Source organism: Cynocephalus volans, chromosome 11, assembly GCF_027409185.1.
Source record: "Cynocephalus volans isolate mCynVol1 chromosome 11, mCynVol1.pri, whole genome shotgun sequence".
Taxonomy (NCBI): Eukaryota; Metazoa; Chordata; class Mammalia; order Dermoptera; family Cynocephalidae; genus Cynocephalus; species Cynocephalus volans.
This window is the reverse complement of record NC_084470.1, coordinates 101,489,145-101,511,787: the sequence shown is the minus strand read 5'-3', so window position 1 is coordinate 101,511,787 and position 22,643 is coordinate 101,489,145. Positions and strand designations below refer to the sequence as shown.

General features: G+C 47.6%; 1 protein-coding gene across 1 annotated transcript; it reads right to left on the bottom strand.

The window, feature by feature from the left end:
- Window positions 1–3,467: 3,467 nt before the first annotated feature.
- Window positions 3,468–6,050, bottom strand: TLR5 (toll like receptor 5). The gene has a single exon (XM_063114448.1). It carries the CDS (start codon window positions 6,048–6,050, stop codon window positions 3,468–3,470), a length of 2,583 nt encoding a protein of 860 aa, XP_062970518.1.
- Window positions 6,051–22,643: the final 16,593 nt, after the last annotated feature.

The window sequence follows — 22,643 nt, the reverse complement described above, 5'->3', positions numbered from 1 at the left end:
TCTGGTGGCTGGCTGATGCAGGGATCGAACCCCAGACCTTGGTTTTACCAGCACCACCCTCTATCCAGCTGAGCTAAGCAGCCAGCCCTATTTGTGTTTTTTTGTTTTTGCTTTTTGGCAGGTGGCTGGTAGGTGGATCTGAACCCTTGACCTCGGTGTTACCAACACAGTGCTCTAAGTGAGCTCACCAAACAGCACCCTCCTGCACCCATTTTTTTAAAATAAGAGGATTAGAAAAGGCTCCGGGCTAGACTCCTTTCATATGTTAAGTTAGTCACAGGGCCGCATGACATTTCAGTCAACGGACCACATACAGACACATATAGACAAACAGCGGGTGTACCATATAGCCTAGGTGAGTAGTAGGTTATACCATCTAGGTTTGTGGAAGTACATCCTGTGTTGTTTGCACAACAATGAAATCGCCTAATGATGCATTTCTTGGAACGTATCCCCTTCATTAAGTGAAGCATGACAGTTCCTGTGTTCCAATGTGTTGTTCTTCCAAATACTCCTGCACTTGTCATTTTACATGTCCCAGATTTGGTTTGGAAAACAGTTGTGGTGGTGGTCACCCAAACCAAAGAGGTGTCCCCTGTAGCACTGCCCCCAACCCCTGCCTCCCAGCCAGAGCTAGGAACCTCCTTTCCTCAGGACTGCTGTTCTTACTAGAGGTTCTCACAGGAGACTTCCTCAGTGTCACAGCTGTCCCACTCCTGCAGTGGATGAGCAGGAGTGACAGGAGACTGGACTGAGACAAAACAGCCTTTCTACAGTCGTCTTGATTTGCTCTTGTAACTGGCAGCCGTCCTTGTTTCGTTTTGTAGCACAAGGCCCAAGAGAACCTCATTCACTGCAGATTCATGTGGATCTGTTGTTCTTTCTCACCTCTCCACCCCCGTTCTAGCCTGACTCCTGGCTGCCAGCTACTCCTCAGGAGATGCACGCCGTGCCCGGCCTTTTAAAACGAAGTTCAGTGGGTGACTTAGAGCCTGCAGTCTCCTGCCTGCTTTGGCTCACCATTCAGCGCCTCTGTGGACAGCCCCTGCACTGGCTGCTGCCCTGCCTGCCTCCCAGGAGAGTCTAACAGCAGCAGACACTGACGCTAGGGAGGCTGGCCTTAGCAGTACACTCTGTTCACCCAGCGGTCATTTACTAAGCACGTACTGTGGGCCAGGCACCATACTAATGAACTAGACAAGGTCCCACCATCAGGGTCTCACATGTACATAAACACATTGGTGCAACACAATGTCACATATCAGCGACAGATATCTGTGGACCACAAGGAATGGGAGGTCATGCTAGGCTAGGAAATTCACCAGGCAGGCAGGGGTGGGGATGGGAAAAGGATTCCCGGGAGAGGAAGAAGCCTGGACAAGATGTGCAGGTGGCAAACTCTCGCATGGTCCCCAAACCATATGTGATCTGTCATGGACAGTGAGGGCAGGCCTCAGAAGACAGGGTCTTTCCTCACAGAGCTTACTGTCCAGAGGGGTGGGCAGCCAGACAGGCTCACAACTGTCAAAGGAGGCAGGAAGTAGTAGCTCTAGTTAAAAAAAAAAAAAAAAATAGTGCTGAGAGTTTTCACCAAAGTGGCGGAGGACTTTGGGTTGGATGGATCCCAAAGGGTTTCATGGGCTGGTGTTGCAGAGTATGTAGGATGGATGGGCAGAGATGGGAGAACATTCCAGAGGAAGAGACAGAATGGAGTGTGCCTGGTGTGCATGAGCACAATGTGTGTGTGTGTGTGTGTGTGTGTGTGTGTGTGTGTGTGTATTAGTCTGTTTCTGTTGCTTAGAAGAAAATACCTGGAACTGGGTGATTTGTAAGAAAATGAATTTTATTGCTTACAGCTTCGGAGGCTGGAAAGTCCAAAGTCCAGGGAACACATCTGGTGAGGGTCTTCTTTGATGGTGGATTTATAACAATGCAGGGGTCTCACATGGCAGAAAATGGCAGAGAGAGAGAGAGAGAGAGAGAGAGAGAGAGAGGGAGAGAGAGAGGGAGAGAGAAAGAGAGAGACTCATGTGTTCTCCTTTTAAATCCCCCAGAACCATGCCCACAACCACCATTAAACCAACAGCTTAATCCCCTCTTCAAGACCCCACCTTTCAATTACCGTAATAGGATTTCTCACCCTCAAGAGTTACAGTGGGGATCAAGTTTTGGGGGGACATTCAACCCAAGGTAGTGTGTGTGTTGGAGGAGTTAGGATCAGGGGGCACAGGGAGGGGAAGGGAGTGACATTTTAGAGTGCTGAGTCCCAGGCTTATGAGCACTGCTCAAACTGCAGAGGCTGACCTGGGCTGTGTTGGATTTGGAGGGGCCACATGCGGGGTAATTTTGGCACACCTTCCTCTTTAAAATTTTCTCAATGCTTTTGCAGAAAAACATTTCTATATTAATAAACATGAAAGAAAAAGAAATAGAATGCAAAATATGCATAGATTTATTTTAAGATAAAAAAATTCAACTTCAAAGAAACCATGCTGCCTCCAGAAGGCTCTGCAGGATGTGCTCTCTCTCGTGGCCATCAGAGCAACACAGAAGGGCTGACATCTTTGGCCAATTTAAATTTCACAGCAATTCTATGAGGTAGATATTGTTATGCCTACCGGTGAGAAAACTGAGGCTCAGCAAGGGGACAACGTGGTCAAGGGTACACAGTTAATCAGCAGCAGAGTCATAACTAATCCAGGACCTCCAGGCAAAGCCCATGTTCTTTCCACAGCAGCCTGAGTGGCTGATAAATGAAGCATGGTAGGAAATAAAGCTGCAGAGGTAGGTTGGTGTCAACTCATGGAAGGTCTTGAATGCCAGACTGAAATAAAGGTAGCACGCAAAAGAATGCTCACAGCCCACAAGCGTTAGACCTGAAGGAGGTGAAGGTGAGAACAGGAAGCACAATATGGCTACAAAAGACGAAGTTATTCTCATCCCAGCTTCTTTGGGGCCACCTCCTATCCCTAGGACCGAGTGTGACCTGCGCCCAACAATGTCATTGTTTCTGCAGCAAAAGAAGGCACATGCCTCTTGTTCCGATTGTTTTCTACTTAGTGCTGTTTGGCAGAGCACAGAAAACTCAGAATCATTGACCAGCCTATTCTTGAACTGAATGCTAGAGAAAGCGTGTTAGCCAACTGTGACTTCTCCTGGGGTGTCCTTCCCACGACTAGAATACACTCCACAGTCAATGCGACAGGAGAGAACAGTACTACTGGGTCTGAAAGGAAATCAGTGGAGAGCGGGAACCTCTAGGGGCAACTGCAATCTTTGAGATCTATTATTTTCCATTTGGAGGTCAGTGAGACAAAACATTGTGCTGGTATGAAAATCAAGAGATTTATGTTGGTTTCACAGCACGGAAAAAAAACTGTGGAAAGGACTCCAAAATGGTAACTTAGCACAAATACAAAGTGAAGAGTTATTGGCAGCTTGAGAAAAGTTGAAAACTGTTCCTTTGACTAGGTGATGGTTGCTACAGTTTGCAACTCAATGTTATTACCTTTCTTCTTTTCTTTTTCTTTCTTTAGTATCTGTTCAGAGAGTTTATTAAGAAACCAGCCAACATCCTGGAGATCCTCGGGCCACCTCAAGTACTGCCATTTCTGGACAAACCCTCTGATGGACTGATGCTTCATCAACTGGTACTGGGACAGGGACCCGACCACCACCATGATGAGGACACTGCTGAGGTCACATAAGCACCTGCTCTGAGCGTAACTGAAGGCTTCAAGGCACCAGCCATCTCTAAGGAAGTGTCTGCTCACAAGACAAACAATCTTTCTGCTGCTCCAGACAGCATCCTGGATGTTGGCGATGTGGTTTTCCCCTGGGACAAAATCTCTTTCTTCAAAGCACAGATTAAATCTGTTTTGCTCACTGTACTGGGTATCCAGGTGTTTGAGCAAAGCATTCTGTACCCATTCGAAGTCTTTGCTACTGAAGCACAAATAGGCATCATATTTGTATGCATCAGGTTCTGTTCTTTGGGAATGGTCCTTGAACACCAGTCTCTGTGCTGTCTTATAACAGATGAAACAAAAGCCCCGGAACTTCGTGACTATAAGGACAGTCATGAAGAACAGAGTCAAAGTGACAGTGAATAAGATGAAAAGGGCAAACCTTAGGGACTTTAAGACCTCCTCTTCATCACAACCCTCTGTGGAAATAGAGTAGAGGGAAACCCCAAAGAATGAGTTAGGGTACGTGCAGTATATGTCTGCGGGAGACCCAAATATGGTGACACTGGTTTGATTGAGCCAATTGATAAAAGTGGTAAGTTCACACGCACAAACGAACTTGTTATGAGTTATGTCCAAGACACTAAGTGATACAAATAACTTAGGATCAGGAGATAGGAGCTGGTTTCTGGATACATCCAAGATTTCTAAATTAGCAGGTAAATCGCCAGGAGAAAGAACTGTCAACCTGTTGGAGTTGAGGCTAAGTCCCCTTAATGCAGTCAGATCACTAAACACTCCAGGTGGAAGGAAATTAAGGTAGTTATTATTCAAATACAGAACTTGGAGATGGGAAAGCCCCTTAAAAACATCCCAACAGAGCCCTGCTTCCCAGGCAAGTTGCAACATATTTTCTCCAAGGAAAAGTTGTTCCAAGCTGAGATTCTCTGGAAGGGTATGACTTTGATTTCGACTACAGGAGGAAAAGCGATTTTGATTTAAAATAAGAATCTGGAGATGAGGAACCTGGAGAAGGAAGTAGAGATCATCCAGTTTCTCTAGCTTGTTCTCTGATAACTGGATGAAGTTGGCTGTAAGGCTGATGTTTGGCAAAATCACCAGTTTATTGCCACCCAAGAAGATATTAGGTATGCTTGGAATAAAATAAATGGTTTTAAGAGCATTGTCCCGGAGATCCAAGGTATTTAATTTTTCCAGGAATTTGAATGTTTGGTCCTGAATTATCCCAATGTGATTCTTTCGAAGGTCAACGTAGGCTATGTTAGGTAGTCCATAGAAATTGGAATTATAAAGTTCCCCCAGAAGATTATATGACATATTGAGAATCTGGAGGTTGCTGAGTCCATAAAATGCTTCATCTGCGATCTTGTTTATCTTGTTGTGGGCGAGGTTCAGAACATTCAAGTCCTTGAGTGTCTCAAAGAGCCGGGAGTTCAGGGAGAAGATAAACCCATGAGAAAGATCCAGGCGTGTCACTGAGCTTCTGGCCAGGCCAGCAAATGTGTTCTGGTCAGGATCTTTGATGTTATGGAAGCCAAATCCAGAACCCATAACGTGGTGGGCAAGAACCAGAGAGAAAGTCTGGCTGCCACTGATGGCATTGCTAAAGTTTCCTGCGATGTCCACTGTCCAGCCGTTGCCAGAAACATCTAGCGTTTCCAGCACCATGTTTCTGAATGGGTTCATACATTTCTGCCAGTCCACCGGGACTCTGCTGTACAGGCTGTTATCCGCGAGGCTAAAAAAGGAGAGCATTTTCCCTTGGAGGGGCTTGAGATCGCTCTCACATACAGTGAATATTTGGTTGAGGGAAAGATCTATGGATTTTAAGGAATTCAATTCCTGAAATGAAAGATGAAGGTAAAGGCTACCAATCTGATTTATGGATAGATCCAAGCGAGTTAAAGACTTTAAATTTCTGAAATAGCCTTCTTTTAATACAGCATCTGAGAGACCACAGGAAAACAGTCTAAGTTCAAACAGATGAGACAGTCCCTGAAAAGCATCTGGATGTAAGAAGTCTATCTGACTTTTGCCCAGGTCCAAGATTCTAAGATTAGGCAGGTTTCTGAAGGCCTCTCTGTCAATAGTCAAGGGGGTAAACTGGGTCCCGAGCTCCAGCAGCTGTAGCTGCTCCAGGAATGGGAATGATGTCGCAGTGATTGTCCTGATATAGTTGAAGCTTAGCAGGAGGCTGTCGGTGGTGTTGAGGATCTGGGGGACCTGGGTGAGGTTGCAGAAGCGATATAAGGCTATCCGACCATCCAAGGAGCAGGAGGAAATTCCAAACACAGGACTGGCCATGAGCACCACTCCTATGAGAAGGTCAAGGTGATCTCCCATGATCCTATGGAGAAGAATGAGAACACAGGCATCTAAGCTCGAGGCACTGTGCATGGGCCTTCAGGACATGGGGGCTTCCTCTGTGATGTGCCCACTCCCTCAGACCCCTCTGTTCCTGTGGTTCCATGCTTGTGGCTGTTGGCAGACACTGCCTGGCGTAGACAAACCTGCTCTTGCTCTATCAAACACTTACGTTGCACTTTCTACATACTAGGCACTATTCTAGCTACTTTAAAATATTTTACTTAATCTTTATGATAACTCTGTTTGTTTGTTCATTCATTCTTTCAAGATTTGCTGGGGGAGGTTGGAGCAAACAGCAGGAAGCAACACATTTTTGCTTCATTTCAGCCAGAGACCCAATTCCTGGCCCACAAAGGCTCAGCTGATGAGTGGAAAATAAATCTACAGCCTCCTGCAATCTGCTTAGGCTACTGTTCCATCTCTATGAATACAGCCTTACTCCATATACAGTACCTCTCACCATGCAGAAATTGGGTACGTTATGTCATCTCCTCAAAGAGTCAGATTTGATCAGTTTAATAATAACGTATTAAGCACCTCCTGCATGCCTGGCATTTGTGTGCGTGTGTGCGTGTGCAGCAGTCCACTTAAGTGTAGTGGGGAGCTCCCCCTCTGTCTGGGTCAAGTGTTTGCTTCACATGTGCAGCAGCAGAAAGTGCTCCCTACGTGGATGGTTCGTGTCCCGAGCATTGTGCCAGGTGCAGTGAGCACATGAGAGAGCACACGGGGATCCCTCAGAGAGCCCGTGTGCACCTGCACAGCTCCCGCCTCCAATGTAACCAATGGCCTGGTCGGCAGGTAAGGAAAGCACTTCATGGCTCAGAAGGCAGGAGAATGAAGGGAAAGAAAAAGGAAGAAACAGGAAGAACACAATGGCTGGTAAAGAGCACTGATCCGTGAGCACCATCAGTGGCGAGTTTGAACATCAGAATAGATATGCCTGGAGCAGTCATGGTGGGGACCGATGGCCAGCTCTGATGAGGTTTGGCTTCATGTCTGGGCTAATTTGTGGTGAAATTTGCCCAGAACCCACGAGGCTATGGCACACAAGATACAGCAGGTCAGAAGTAGGCATCGATACCTGAGTTGACTCCAAGTATCAAAACCAGGCATTTAATAATCATTAGGAAAAACTTGGTGAGAATGTTTATCATCACTCAATTTCCTCGCCATCTCAGCTAGAGGCACAGGGTAACAACAGCAGAGTCACCCTCATTCTCTTATACACCACCCCCACCTCCAGTCCATCGGCAGTTCCTGTAGGTCCCACCTCCCCAACCAGAGAGAAAGAGAGAGAGAGAGAGAGCTCCTCATGTGCTCTCCTTTTAAAGCCTGCAGAACCATGGCCATGACCACCATTAAACCATCAACTTAATCATCTCTCCAAGGCCCCACCTTTCAATTACCATAATAGGATTTCCCACCCTCAACAGGTACAGTGGGGATTAAGCTTCTAATATATGGACTTTGGGGGACACAATTCAATCCACAGCATTGATATTTATAGAGAGTGGTAAGAAAGGGCTCTCTGATGTGACAATATTTGATCAGAGACCTGAAGGAAGTAAGGAAAAAATATGGAGAGGCCCAATATTCGAGGTGGAGAGAGAGGCCAGCACCAAGGTCCTAGGGTGGTAGTTCCAGCCATATGGGGTCACATCTGCCATTCCAAGCTCTTTCCAGCCTCAGGGCCTTGGCACATGCTGCTTCTGCTGTACGAGCCCTCTTCTCTCCGCTCTTCACATGGCCGATTTCATGTCAGCATTTCCTCCAAGAGCCTTCGCCTGCACTATTTGAAGTAACTCCTCTGCCCTGTTACTCTCTCAGAACCCACCTTATTTATTTCCATCAAAGCAATTACCACAAGTCCTATCTTGTCTATTGTTTACTTGTTTATGGTCTATCTTCCTACTAGACTATGTTCCCCATAAGTTCAGCGGGCATTTAGAAGGATGCACAGTGTACACACACACACACACACACACAAAGAATGAGAAGAAAAGAGAGAAAAAGTATGTTGAATGAAGAACACTGCCATCAATGGAAAGGCAAAGGCATTGGATTTGTCAGAGGACTTTTGTCTTTTTTAAGGAAGAAAATTGCATTCAATCTATAAAACTTTCTGTGTAAAGCAGTGGCTCCTGATGGGGACAGTTGCCCCGTAGGTAGGCAAATTTTGTAAATTGGTGGGCATGTGTTTTGGTTGCCATGAGGATGGGGTGGGCACACCCCCAGTAAGCAGGGATGCTTATGTACATGACAGCCCTGTCCCACGCAGAATCAGCCAGCATCCACACAGCTGTAGGATGTCCTGCCAGACACCCCTGATTGTGAACAGCCCGCTCAAACTTACCTCAGACCCTAACTCTGTGTTACATGTCCACAAAATATTTTTGAACTGTTTCAACATACACTGAATCCCCCAGGAATGCAACCACCTTGTCAGTCTAGCAAAGATTGTACCTCGTTCCGTTTAGGACTTGACGAAGTTATTCACCATTGCAGAAAATTGTTTCATGATGGCCAACACCTCCGTGGAGAATCACAAACCACACTGTACCCTTCTATGTAACCTTCATACAGACTGCATTTATGTGCGAGCAAATTTACTTTGCCCTCATTTCAAAATGCCAAATGTAATAAAAAAAGTTTAAGAAGTGTCAGTCAAATATTATCTTACTTCTCAAATCCAAACTTCTTTACAAGTAGGTGCAAGTGTCTGACTAACTCGTTTTGTCTTCTAGTGTAGTTGTACCCAAATATTCACACATCAAAACACCCATCAACTCATTATAAATTACTTTCCCTTTTATTTCTTTGTAATATGCCAGTTAGGGCATCATATTGACTTTTTAAAAATTACGTGTGTAGGTAGATTATGTTATTTCTATGAATTTCATTTCAAAATAGTAAACGGGTCATTTCAAATATTTGTCATAAAAAGGGGACTGGGTGTGGCAGTGCTGCAGCCCAGAGACACGAAGCTTCCAGCTCTTTCCTATCGCGTTCATTACAGGCACCTGGATGACTAAAACCAGGAGTTCTTGGGATCCTATTTATTCTTTCTGCTACTTATTTTGTGGGTTTTTTTTTTGTTTGTTTTTTGTTTTTTCTTTTGCAGGTGATCAGATTGGGAATGAAAACAAAGCAGGAACTTACTTTCTCAGTGAATTTTTTGTGGCTTCAAAAGGGCCGCTGAGCTCCTGACCTTGTATCTGTAGATGACAGACACATGGGTGTGGAGGCCACATTTTAGAAAATGGGATAAAAACTCCAAATGATCTCAACAGAATTACTGAAAGAAAATAGAAACCAATCAGGACAGATGAGGGTGCCACAGTTCAGAAGAGACCCCAAAGGCAACACTGTGTCTCCTACCTTGAAGGTTTGGGACAGACCCCCTCGGGTGTCCTGGGAGAGGCTCTCATCTGTCCTTGCCACCTTCAATTATGTATTGATCATTTACATCTTGCATATTTCCCCAAAGCATTTGATAATATCAAACACAAATCCTGATTGATAAAGCAAACCTATAAAGGAGAGGATGTCTATAAAGAGAGATGATGTCACAAGGAACGAGATGAGAGTGGATTAGGGCAAAGGGCCCTAACTCCAGCGCCGAGCTTCCTAGCATGAAAATTGCAGGCTGTGGTTCTAGAAGTTGGGACAGCCCTGGGAGCACAGATAAAGGCATTTGGTGGGATGTGCAGACCCTTGCTAGGCAGTACCCGGGGTGAAGATTCTGAAGATGCACTTCAGAAGAGACGAGAATGGGGGAATCAGCCGCCCAGCCCCCGGCTCTTCTGCTCACCCATCCTGCCATGTGACCCATAGAGATCTGCTTCAGAGATAAAAATAGTTATTTCATGCCTTTCTGTACTTCATAAGAAAGTAGGTCTGCATGGTATCTTTGTAATACAACAGAAGCCCAAATAATTTTCTTTAATGTCTATTTGTTCAGCTGCCCTTATCCACCCTACTTTTATTTTAGCTTTCCTATTATGGACTTGAAAGTTCAGTATTTTAGAACATATTTTGCTTGGGGCTGTTTGTCGCTCATTATTACCACAAATTCAAGGTGAAGCCACCCAGTTCAGTGCATGCATTTGGGGGCCAGCAACTGAATTATCCATAAAAAGACAGAAATGAAACTTAAAAATTTAATTCTGCCATTCTGAGCTGGTGTTCTCACTCTCATGTCTCTGCAGGGATTTCTCTGTCTGGTTACATAAAATGAAAATTCATTCTGATGTTTGGATTAAATAGCAGCTACAAAACTGTCAGCAACTTGGGGGTCAAGTTAGTTTTCTTCCTGAAGATAATGTAGTTCAATATCAGAACATATTTATCTTACAGTCACTTAAACTCATTTGTGAAATCAAAGTTTCTGTTCTCTTTCCATGCAAGCAGCAGCTTGTGCTGACAATCCCGTGGGGGAAGGACCATCCAAGCACAGTTCCTGGAATGGCAGTCAGTAGCTAAAATGGGTTGGGGTAAATATTGAATGCACACTGATACAGGGCAAATCGAATCTAATGATGAGAACCAGGTAGTGCAGTTGCTCAAAACCTGGTCAAGCCTCAGAAAGACGACAGTCCAAGAGAGGGGCCCCCGCAGCAAGAGAGACAGCAGGTGGAGATCAGCCGGCATCACGCATGGCCCTAAGAGGAATCCAGGAGACAAGACCTGGTGACCTGAAACCCAAAGCCCCCAGATGTGTTGAGGCCGGGAGGGAGCGGGAGTGAGGTGGCGCAGGGCCCAGAAGCAGCCTGCGAGCCCGCTGGCGGAGTGCGCCCTCGTGTGGCTGTCAAGAGTCCAGTTCTCCAGCAGCTGACAGGGAGAAACAGGAGGGACCAGGACTGACACTCCCCAGGGGCAGTGTATTCCTCAGTCATTATTCACAAGATGATTAAAAAGGAACGTGTAAAACCACTTCTATGGTCAGTTCTTCTGTCAGGGAACATATATGTTCCTTTTTTAAAGTCACTGCACTATGCAAAGTCAGTGAAACCACAGACCTTGTGGGAAAAATGGGGCTGGGCAAAAACTTCATCAGTGGCACATAAAGGAAGGATAGGATAGGAACCTAATAAAAATGGCAGCACAGTTTTAGCCAAGTTAAATGTTTAAGAAATATATAAATACTACAATAAACGTGGCACTTTACTTTGAAAAAGACCTGAAGTTTGCCTGTGGCAGTGAGCGCCCGAAGCGCTGCAGCTTGTGAGTCATGTGAGCTGCTGGGGGCAGCAGGGGACTGCAGGGAAAACTAACACCTGATGTGGATGCGCGTGGCTCGGACACACGTGGAGAACTGAGGTAGTGGACAGACACTGGGGAGTATTTTGTGTATTCTTACGTGACTTGGCTCAGCTGCGTGCAGTTTTCTGACTTTACATGTAAGAAACTGTACATTAATAGTGTCCTCTAATACATTAATCTTGTTAGGAACAAATTCACATTTCAAAACAAGCATTATAGCAGAACTGACTGTACTGTAATTCAAGGCTAACAGTTCAAGTTAAGAGAAGAAAAGATGCAGGTTCTATATATGCAGGATCTTCAAAAAGTGCATGGAAGGATTTGTATTATCTTTCAATTCTATTTGTCCACAAAGTTTTTGAAGTGCCTTCATATGATTCTACCCCCTGCACCTGCATGGTGGAGTTTGGAGAAGCCGTGGGAGTAGCCTGGGAACTAGCCCTGGGACCGTGCGATGTGAGCCCTGAGAGGCTCAGGGACTTGGGTGGATCACATTGCTTCTCGCAGCCTCAGTCCTCTCATGTTCCATTGAGAGACTGAACAAGATTAGTGGTTCTCAGCCCTGGCTCCATATTAGAATCACCTGAGAAGTCCCGAGACCCATGAAGCCTCGGCTTCCTTTCCACAGACCGATTAAATGAGACTGTCTTAGGGGCAGGGCTTTCAGGAATTTGTACTCTTAGCAAGTGTATGAATTTTACGTACACTAAAATTTGAGAATAACTGGTGTAAACCAATGATTCCCAAACTTGGCCACCTTTGGAATCACTGGGGGACTTTTAAAAAAACTTAAAGAAAACTACAGGTGTTTGGGTCCCACCTGAGAAAGGTTGACTTAGTTGGTCTGGGGTGTGGCTTGGGCATCAGAGTTATTAAATCTCTGCAGGTGATTCCAGTTGCAGACAGTCTGATCACCTGCTCCTCCAGGTGCAACCCTGATTGCACCTTAGAACAACCTGGGATGCTTACAAACACGACTGACTCAAAAAATTAAACACAGGATTACCACATGACCCAGCAAATGCACTTCTGGGAGTACACCCAAGAGAACTGAAGGTAGAAACTCAAACAGGTATGTCTAAGCCATGTTCACAGCAGTATTTTTGACAAAAGCCAAAACGTGGAACTAGCCCAAATGTCCATCAATGAATGAATAAACAAACAACATGTGGCATAATATATGATTATTAGTCAGCCTAAAAAAGGAATGAAATTCTGATATGTGCTACAACGGATCAACTTTGAAAACTTTATACTAAGTGAAATAAGCCCATCACAAAAGAACAAATATTGAATGATTGCACTTATAGGAGGTGTCTAGAACAGGCAAATTCATAGAGACAGAAACTACAGTAGAGGTTACCACGGGCTGGGAGGAAGGGGAGATAGGGGGCTCCTGTTTAATGGGAACAGAGTTTCAGTTGAAAAACTTGAAATGATAAAAAAAAAAGTTCTGAAGATAGATGGTGGTGAATGCACTGAACTGCACACTTAAGAATGATTAAAATGATAAATTTTATGTATATTTTTACCACAAGTAAAAAATAAAATTAAACCAAAAAACCACTACTGATATGCAAGCCCAACTCCCAGATATTCAGGCTCTGTAGGCCTGTGGGGCCCAGAAAGTGCGTTTTATAGCTGTACCCCAAGACTTTGGTGCAGGTGGCTCTCAGGCCCTGCCTTGACAGTGCTGGTCTAAAGGATCCCTCCAACTTAGAAACTTCATGATCCTCTTTGAGGAAAAAGAGCTGAGTATCGGGTTTTTATTACTAAGGTTGGGTTAACTTGATCTGGGGCTTTGAGAGGGAAACAGGAAGAGCACGATCAATGCAGGCCAGGCCGCAGCACTCCTGCCACGTGCTTTCATTAACATAATGAGACCGGAGGGGGAGGGGGAAGGGTCAGTCTCCCTTTCATTTGAATTGAATTCATTTAGTTTTAACCTCAGCCATGAGCTGAGCAGGTTGCCTTTCTTGACTTAGTGGCCTGGACTGCAGAGCTGCTCGCCTAAGCCTGGGGGCACACGGGCTGGGGAGTCTGTGCAGCAAACACTCCAGCCTCTGCTCCAGGCGCCACAGTGAGCCTGTGAATACTCCCTGCCGAGCCAAGGTGTTCCTGTGATGCTTTAGTGCTTGATGCCTAACAAATAATACCAGTAATGAGATCCTTGGCAGGGATTCCGAGCAGGGCCAGGCTAGCCAAAGTCGGGTGGCAAGCTGAGGAGAGAACACTTCTACAGAGTCGGGTGGCAAGCTGAGGAGAGAACACTTCTACAGGCAGTTGCCAAACCTGGGGCGCCACTGGCGCATGGAGGACTCGCTATTGGAGAAATACACTTCATTTCCAGATCAGTGCCTGGGAGAGTTTCTCCAAAGTTCACATAGCAATACAAATTCTGGACTATTCCCACATGTGGGTACAGAATGTGGGTTTAGCCTCGGATAAAGGCTCAAGGGCTGTGGATAAAGGCTCAAGGGCTGTGGACAAAGTGAACTCTTACAGGACAAAGACATTCTCTAGATGCATAGTGCAGCCTCCCATCGGAGCAAGCCAACGTATGGGCACCATCAAGTCCGAGGCACTGCTAGGGCCACAGTCCCTCACACCCAGCATTCTGCCTCCGACAACAGTTCCAATAAAACACGTGGTGACTGCATTGCCCCAAGCTGCAGAGCTTGCTCCCCAGACACAACTCCCGCTGCCTTCACGAACCGCCGTGATCTCAAGGCTCTGCTGGAGCGACCTCCTCTCCCTTCGGCACCACCTCTTCCCGCGCTGTGTTTGGAACTTTTGTTTGCCCTGGAGTAGTTTCTCCTTGGGCAAACTGTTTCCCACCGTAGGCTGATCACTGTGCAAGGTGTTGAGTCCCTACCCGCAAGGGGCTTAGGGCTCTCCAGACTCTGGAGCAGTGGTTCTAAGTGTGTGGTCCCAGGACCAGCAGCAGCACCTTGATCTGGGAGCAGCACAAATCCCCAGGCCCCAGCCCAGCCCTATAAATTAGCAGCTGGGGGCTGGGGCTGGCCGTGTGTTTTGTCAAGCCCTCTGGTGGTTCTGAAGCACGCTCATGTCTGAGAACCACTGGGCTAGAGCTGGCGGGAGGCCAGCAGTCTCCACTCATCACTGCAGTGCCACACAGTGAGCTACATGCACCCCCATGCGGCACCCCACACGGCTGTGGGCTCCCCCTGCCCTCATCTTCCCAGTCTTCTGTAGGTACTATTACTAGATACCATTAGGGTAGGGATCATTTTACAGATGAGGAAACCAAGGCCCTAGAGAAGTTAAGGACTTACCTAAGACCGCACAGTTGTGTGCTGTATGTCACCCTCCAAGCCCAGCATCTCTGGGGGTGCCTGTGCATGCTGTTCAGTACAGCGGTCCTGCTCCAGCCCACCTCTCAGTTACCATCTGCTGATCTTGTGGTCACATCCCTCAGTCACAAAGGGCTTTGGCCCTGGCTCCCAGTGGAAGATCAGCTCGCAGCCTCTCGTTCTCACTCAACGTCCACATGCAGGTCCACTTTACCCTCAAAGTCATTTACTCCTGCCCTGTCATCACAACCATCCCCCTCCAGCTCTCTCATGCCCCTACTTCCACCACACCACTCTCTGATGGCCTCGTAATTGCCCTGGAACCTTCTCTGCCTTTTCAATGTATCCTCGTCCATTCCAGGCCCATGGGCCTTCTCTTCAAACCTTCTCTGGGCACTTTCACCTGTCATGCCTCCTTGCTCTTCTAGCTCATCTGCCTGTACCTGCTGCCTGCCTTCTGCACGCTTACACCAACGGCTGAGCTGTCAGCAGAAAACACGCACCACATGTGCTGGTGCCCACACAAATGGGCAGAGCCCAGTCATGCTGTCCAACACAACTGCTCCATGCTCCAAGCCCCCTCTTTCTCTTGCCCCTTAGGAGGGATTCCAAACCCTTGCCAGGTCGCCCTCATCCTATCCCACCTTGCTGGAGCCTCTCAGAAGCCGCTGACCCTGCTCTCTATTCCTAGGAGGAAAGGAGACCCAGCTCCCGACGTGGAACATGCTGCTGCCCTCCACCGCCCATGTGTGTGGCTGGCCGTGTCTGCACAGCCCCTGCAGTGCCCCTGGAGTTGGGCTCTGGGGTCAAGCAGATGTGGCCAGGCCCAGCAACACTTCCTATGCACGGCCAGGAATGGGCGGCCTGTCCACGCAAGCAGAATGGAAGACAAGCTCGCCACCCACACCTCTCCTCCAAGCAGTGTCAGGGTTAGCACAGCAGCGTACAAGTCTGACCACGGACTACTGTTCCCCAAGAGGACTCTGAGAACCCCCACGGTAGGCTTCTGTGTACTGGGTCCACCTCTGGAGAATGGGGTTGATTTATTTACTGATGCTTGGTGGTCTCATTAGGGTCGGTTTGCATCTTGAAGTGTTTATGAGTCCATAACACAAAGTACCGTCCATTAAGTCTAGCTCAGCAAGAAATTTCCCTTTTATGCACAGTCTTTGTTCCATTGGCACTGAGTGTGGGATGTCATGAGAAACTGTCAGATGCCTTGCCAAATCCCCAGAGTCGCCAGAATCTGGTGACGCTGTCAGGATGGAAACGAGCTGGGTGCGCTGTGACTTGCTGCTCGGGCACAGGCTGACATGCGGGGCCCCTGCCTTTCCCCAGAGCTTCAGACCACCTGCTGCATCACTTCAAGAGATCGTCCTCAATTGCTATCAAGCTTACTGACTTGTAGTTTAAAATCCCACCTGTGTCCCTTCTTGTGAATTAGACTTTCATTCCTGAGGCCAGGTATTGTTTTGTCTTCTTTGTCACCACTACGTGCCAGCACCTAGAATAGAACAGGTCGGCAAATACCCGCCGTATGAATGAACTTGCTCACATCCTGCCTGAGCCTCCCTCCCTCCCTGTTCATGGCCCTGCGGGGATCGCTGCCAGGTGCACAGGGCTGTCTGATGGCTCTCTGGGCCCCGTGGATGGACCAGCCTGTGCAGGGGCCTGGGGCCCATTCAGGGAAGCCCCCCTCCCTTGCCGTCTTCCCTCCTGCGAGGGCGTGGTTACCTGCTAGCCAAGCACCTTCTGCTTCTGAGAGCGGGCTTGTCTTTCCCTCTCCCACCCTGAATGTTATCCTTTTGCACATGTGTAGCATTTCCCCCAAATCCGAGCATTTAGGGCTGTAGCCTTTCTGAGCCCTTCTAACTGCTCAAACACTGCCTGTATTCGTCGGTGGTCACAGGCCCTCATTTCCATCTTCAGGGACATATCCTTAACTCTCACCGGGTGGGTGAGGACACATGGGTGTGGGGCAGGAAGGCGTGGTTGATCCCTCTCTTCACCCCTCATAGGGCCACGGCCCCACTCCTCTAATGTTAGCAAGAGAAAAGCATAAGGAAATTATTTAGTCAAAGCTTCACATGACGCTGGAGACTTCAGAAATAAAGACCCAAAGATTCAAGGAAAAATGTCTACTTTTATGTTTAGGTTTGACATAGAATGGACAGCCATGTAGAAATGTGATTGGACGAAGGGTGTGATCTGATGGTGATAGACTGAGGGGAACCCAGCAGGGCCTGTCTGTTCCTGGCCTCTCTGTCTAGTATCCCCCCTCACTGCCCACCCATCCCCCCGGGATGAGGCAGGACCTTTCTGGAATGAGGGTCTTCAAGGGAGAAGGCAGAAGAAAGAAAGCGGCCTTTCTAGGTTTTATGGTTTGCTTTGGGGGACAGGGGTTCTAGTTTCTATGGCTCACCTTGGGGAAGAGGAATTCTGGTTTCTATGACTTGTTTTGGGGAAGTAAGAGGGGTGGGAGATAGGAGGGCAGGAGAAGGTCAGAGACCTTGCTTCTGAGGCCTTCCAGTCTCCCGTAGTGCAAAGTACTCTGCATGCCAAGGAGCCACACTTTGAGGAGTCATGTTCTGAGCCCCAACACTAGTTTCCTTAATTCTCCACTGGAAGAAGCCTCAAGTATGACATCAATGCAGTTGGTGGCCAATTCTGTGAGCGTCACCCCAGACACATCCAGCATTGATTCCCCTGCCTTCCAATACTGCTGCCAGCTTTTTGTGAATTAGAAGTACATTCTAGGGGGCCGACCCCGTGGCTCACTCGGGAGAGTGCGGCGCTGGGAGCGCTGCAGCGCTCCTGCCGCGGGTTCGGATCCTATATAGGGATGGCCGGTTCGCTCACTGGCTGAGCGTGGTCACAAAAAAGGACAAAAAAAAAAAAAAAAAAAAAAAAGTACATTCTAGGTGCTGGCATGCCATAGTGACCAAAGAGGACAAACAATACCTGGCCTCAGGAATGAAATTCTAATTCACTGCTCAGCTTCCAGGCCCCTGCCTCCTGTCTGGACCACCACAGTGACCACTAGCTGATCTCCCAGAGTAAGTCTGACCCTGACGTACACAGCCCTCATTCAGCTTCCTGGGGGAGCTTCCTCGAGCACAGCTCTCGTCACAAGTCTTCACTGGCTCCTGTGCCCATGAAGTTCGAGCTCTTCAGGGTGATTTCGGGGCCCTCCACAATGGACTAAATCTAATTCTGGAATGGTCACTAGAGAGGCTCTTAGCACTTGAGCCAACTCATTGTAGAGGGGAGAACTCAAGCCACCCCGCCTTCTTGACTGTGTCTCCACTGGCGTCCCATCACTGGCCTGTGTTCCAGAAATAACTTGCCATGATCAGAGCTTGGCCTCCATCCCGATTTCTCTGCTCGGGCTGGTCCCTGGGCTCGCAGTGCTCGTGCACGTCTCACCTGCTTTTCCAGTTCCAATCATCCTTTAAAGGCTACCTCGGAGGCCAGCTCTCCACGGAACCGTCCTCACATTTCTCCACGTGCACTTTCTCTCCCTCCCTTGACACTCTGGGTACATCTCCACTGCAGCCTTTTGACCACATCATGCCTCTCCCACTAGACTGTAAATCTTGAGGGCAGGGATTCAGTTTTATTCATGCAGGATCCCCTACATTACTTAGCACCACTTTATCACCCCAGCAATATCTTCTTTCCCATTAATATTTTGAAGATGTATTTTTATAAGGAACACTTACCTCCCAGTCTTAACACAAGGGACTTCTAATATGTTCTTCTTATTCTAGGGGCAGAGGGTCCCTGGTTGTTTAAAGACTTCAGATCCTGATATTATAGGAATCTCATCACAGTGATGGTAGTATTTTTTTTTTTTTTCCGGTGAATCAGGAGAAAGGGTTTTTCATTTTCCTAAGGGAGAATAGGAAATCTAATTTACAGGGAGAAACAGAAAACATTACATAGGTGTTCTTCTATGCCATACAGCATTTTTCTTTGTAGAAGAATTAAAAACTTTAAGTATGTCTCTATTACATGAAATTTTAATTGGAGATCAAGACCATTTTGTAAATTGAGGAACGTAGAACTTCAGGGCTGAAGGGGTCTGGGAGATCTCTGGCCCAGCCTCTCGTTCAGAAGGTGGATGTCTAAGCCATCCAGTCAGATGGGCACCTTTTTTCCTTGTAACTCCAGGGAGAGAAAAAAAGTCACTTAAAAAAACCACTGTGGTGGTGGTGAGGAAGTTTTTCCCTGGGACCTAGAAGTCCCTTCCATGACATTTCTGTGGTCATTCTGTTTCCAAGGACTCAAGCAAAAGGATAAAGACAATTCCACTGTCTACTCTTCAGTGAACAGAGAACTTGCTGACCAAAGGGTCTTGCGGATTTCTGGGGGAAAATAGAGCTAAGGTCACCACCAGAGTTTGACATTTCTAAGCAGTACGACTAGGTAAATTATTGCTGTGTTAAGAGACACGCATAACTACTGGATCTCAGATTTATGGCGAGAGGTGTCCTGCAGGTCGAAGAGTTGGCTTACGGTGCTTTTCATTATTTTATAGACGGTTAGACCGATGCTCAGAGAGGTTAAGCACTTGTCTGCGGTCGCAAGTCTATTGAATTGTGGAGGGAGGATCTGAATCCAGCTGCAAACTTAGTTGTCATCGTGATCTTTAAACAAAATCAAAACTGAATACACTGCAAAACATACAGAGCCTCAAAGGGTGCTCGGCATGCGAATCACCTGGAGATCTGTGGGGACGCTGTGCCGCTGGCCCACCGGCCACACTCGCAGTGGTGAGGCCTTGGAGACCTGCTGTTTGCCTCGCTGCCGCCCACCTGGGATGAGGAGATGCCTCGTGCTGTTGTGAGAACGGGGCTGTGTTAACACATTCATCCCCAATTCTTCTCAGCCGTGAAGAGTGTAGCATCGGAGAGTACCTCGAAGATTACTCATCTGAGGCTTCTGAGGAGGGAAAGCTGGACGAGTCGCATTGCTCTACCAGGAGCTGGGGAGACAGGAGCGTGGGCGCATTTCTCGGGTTCCAGGAGCGGCGCTTCTCCTGGACACCAGCAGGGGGCGCGCGGGGGGCGGAGGCCGAGGGGCGGGGCCCGCGGGGCCGGATGAGCCGGGCGGGGCGGAGGGGCCGGCTGGGGCGCTCGCATTGCCTGCACGATAGAGTGTCTTCAGAGGTTAAAGTTGATCTGCAGCTGGAGTCAAATCCTAGCTTCACCGTTCAATAGACGTGCGAGCTTGGGCAAGTGCGAGTCTCTGTGAGCAGCAGCAGTAGTTTCTACCTCCCTGGGTCTCATCGACAGCCGCTTGCAAGGCCCCGCCGTGCCCAGACCTGAGAGCCCAGCTGCCGGTGCTAACCCGGTAACGTTCCCCCCTGCTTAGGCCGGCAGCTGTCCTTGACGCAACCACACCTCTGCAGAGGGCAATCCTTGTAGAAACCTCTGAAGGGCAACGGCGAGAGAAGGAAACGGAATTTCTCAACCCGCTGGGGGCAATTTGGTGTTTCTCTTTTTAGCGCTCATGGAAAATTATGTAAAAGCTTCCTCTGTTTGCTTTAACATCTTCTGGGGGTGGGTCCCAGCACCACAGAACAACAAAGCCGGCAGCAGCAAAAGCACTGATCCTCTGAAAACAATATGTTGAAAACCCGAACGGCTTCCCTTGTGTCTGCTCATTATAAACTCTTTAGCACACAGTTTTGAAGCATCTGATTGAAAGAAACGATTTTGTCTGAGTGATTATTAAAAACTAACAACTAGCACGACACATTTAAAAATCCTTGGGAAAAGGTAGCTCACCCAGAAATTGGACGTCCCTACCCGTTTCCGGATTCAGGCAGCACCAATGTTCTCAGTTAGAAAATTAACATCTGAGGCTCTGACAGCCTCCCTGAATGCAAGTTAGTTATACCCAGCGTATTGACGGGCAAAGTAAATTGCCAGAAGAGATGGGCAACTGCATGGTCAGGGAGCTGAGCAGACGAGAGCTGGGGAGTCCAGTATAGCATCCCCTGAAAGCAATGGCACAGACAGTCTGCTAAGAGCAGCACAGATCATCTGGGTGGTGACATAAACTGGAAGCTGTTGGGGTGGGGTGGGTGAAAAGGGAATAGAAACCCCAATTAAACTGCGATCAGTTATATGCAGAGAACGAAAACGTGAAGAGATTATAAACACTTGAGAACTGTCTGCTGGGCTTGCAAAGGCATCAAGAGCTGGTGGAGACACTCTCCCTGGTGCAACATGAGCCCCAGAGAGGTTGAGAACAGACAGGGAAGGAGTCAGGCAAGGAGGAAGACACCCTGAGACTCCAGGTGCAGAGGAAAGATAACTCATTAGTGGAGCCTAAGGGACTGTGAACAGGGACAGGCAGGGCTGTGCAACATGCCGCTGTTGGAAGCACATGTCCGCACCATGTGCCCAGCATCACATCAGACTGGGCAGGCTGCCATGGTGGCTGCACTCCATTCTGAGTTGGGGCAGGGAGTCAGCGGCTGACCTGGCTCCAACCTGCTGGTGCTGGTTACGTCCAAGATGTGAGATCACCGCAAAGGCCCTGGGCTGGGAGAGGCAAGTCTGGGTTCTAGTCCTCCCTCAGTCACCATCTTGGCATCCTGGGCCAGTTTAGCTTCCCTTGTCCTCAGTTTCTAAATGGAGGCATTTTCATATCCTTGTTCAGTCTAAAATCATCTAAGGAGACTTGCTGAGTGTCATGACAGCAGTCACAGACCAGAGCCAAGCCTCCCCATAACAGAACATTCATCCTCCATTTTGGCAAATTTGCAAGCCTGTTAGAGAGGATCTTGAAAACATATGGTGGAAAATAATGTTGTTAACGTACCAATAAAAATGGATCTATATAAATCCTGACCTTAAATAGCAACTTTTTTTCCCTTTAAGAATTTTCTCTCAGAGGGGATTGCATCTGTGGCTAGATAATATTTTGAGATTAGAAAACTTTCTTCCCCCTCCTTGTATTTCTGCCTACACAGGTCTAGCTGTCTTCCTACGCATTGCCCCAGGGCAGGTATGTGGCCGGACTATACCCAGAAGTAGCTTGTATGTTCTTCAGACTTTGATTTCCCAATCAGGGCCTTAGGTTGAGGACACAGAGGCTTTTCCAGGAGGTACAGGGAGAAGGGGGGTCAGTGGGTAGAAGCAGAGAAGTACGGAAGAAACAGGAAGGGAAAAGAGGTCCGTGGGTCCCAGGAAGACAGCACTCTGGCAGGACCCCAGAGAGCAATGGCTGTGTGTCCATAAGCAACAGAGACCGTCCAGGGCTGAAGGGGCTGCCAGGATATAGGGATAAGACTGTGCTCAGAGCAGTGAGCAGGAGACACCCCATGCCTGCCCCTGAGGTCTGGCAATGCATAGATCCAGAAATTGTGGCACAACCTGGGGTGGTTTCTATTGCTGTCAGCTGAGTGAGGTGAAGGCTCCAAACTAATATTAAGGTGATATCTAGAAAATAAAGGACAGGGAGTATTTCTTGCACATTTGAGCATGTTAGTTTCATACTCACTAGTTTTGTTTTACATGTTGGGAAAGAAAATGAAAAGTAGCCTTGAAACTATCTGGACCCAGTTATCTCTCTGACCAAGGTGAGGAGGAATCTCAGATCACAGAAACTTAGGTCTGAAAGTGGCTTTAGTTTTTGCCTTTATTATGGCTGTCTGAGTTCAAGTCTTGGCTGCGTTTCTCTGTCTACAAATGGAGTGGCTGTGAAGATGAAATGAGATGGGATACACAGCTCATATTTTGGGTCCCTTGTAATTTCTTGCACATGGTACGTTATTTTTTAACTATTAAATTATTTATTGGCTATTAAAGCTAGTCCAACCCACGGTGAACCTGGATCCAGATAGATAATTGGTTTGGTGGCCTTGGACAGGACATGTTGTCAGTAATGCCAGGACTATGAATCTTGTAGTTGTGTCAGGAACATGAACATAAATCTGCAGTAATGTACAAACTTGCTTCTCTTGAATTCAGTGTAGTGG

What these genes read in the sequence shown, in the direction of transcription:
- TLR5 (XM_063114448.1), bottom strand. Translation starts at nt 6,050, where the DNA reads ATGGGAGATCACCTTGACCTTCTCATAGGAGTGGTGCTCATGGCCAGT.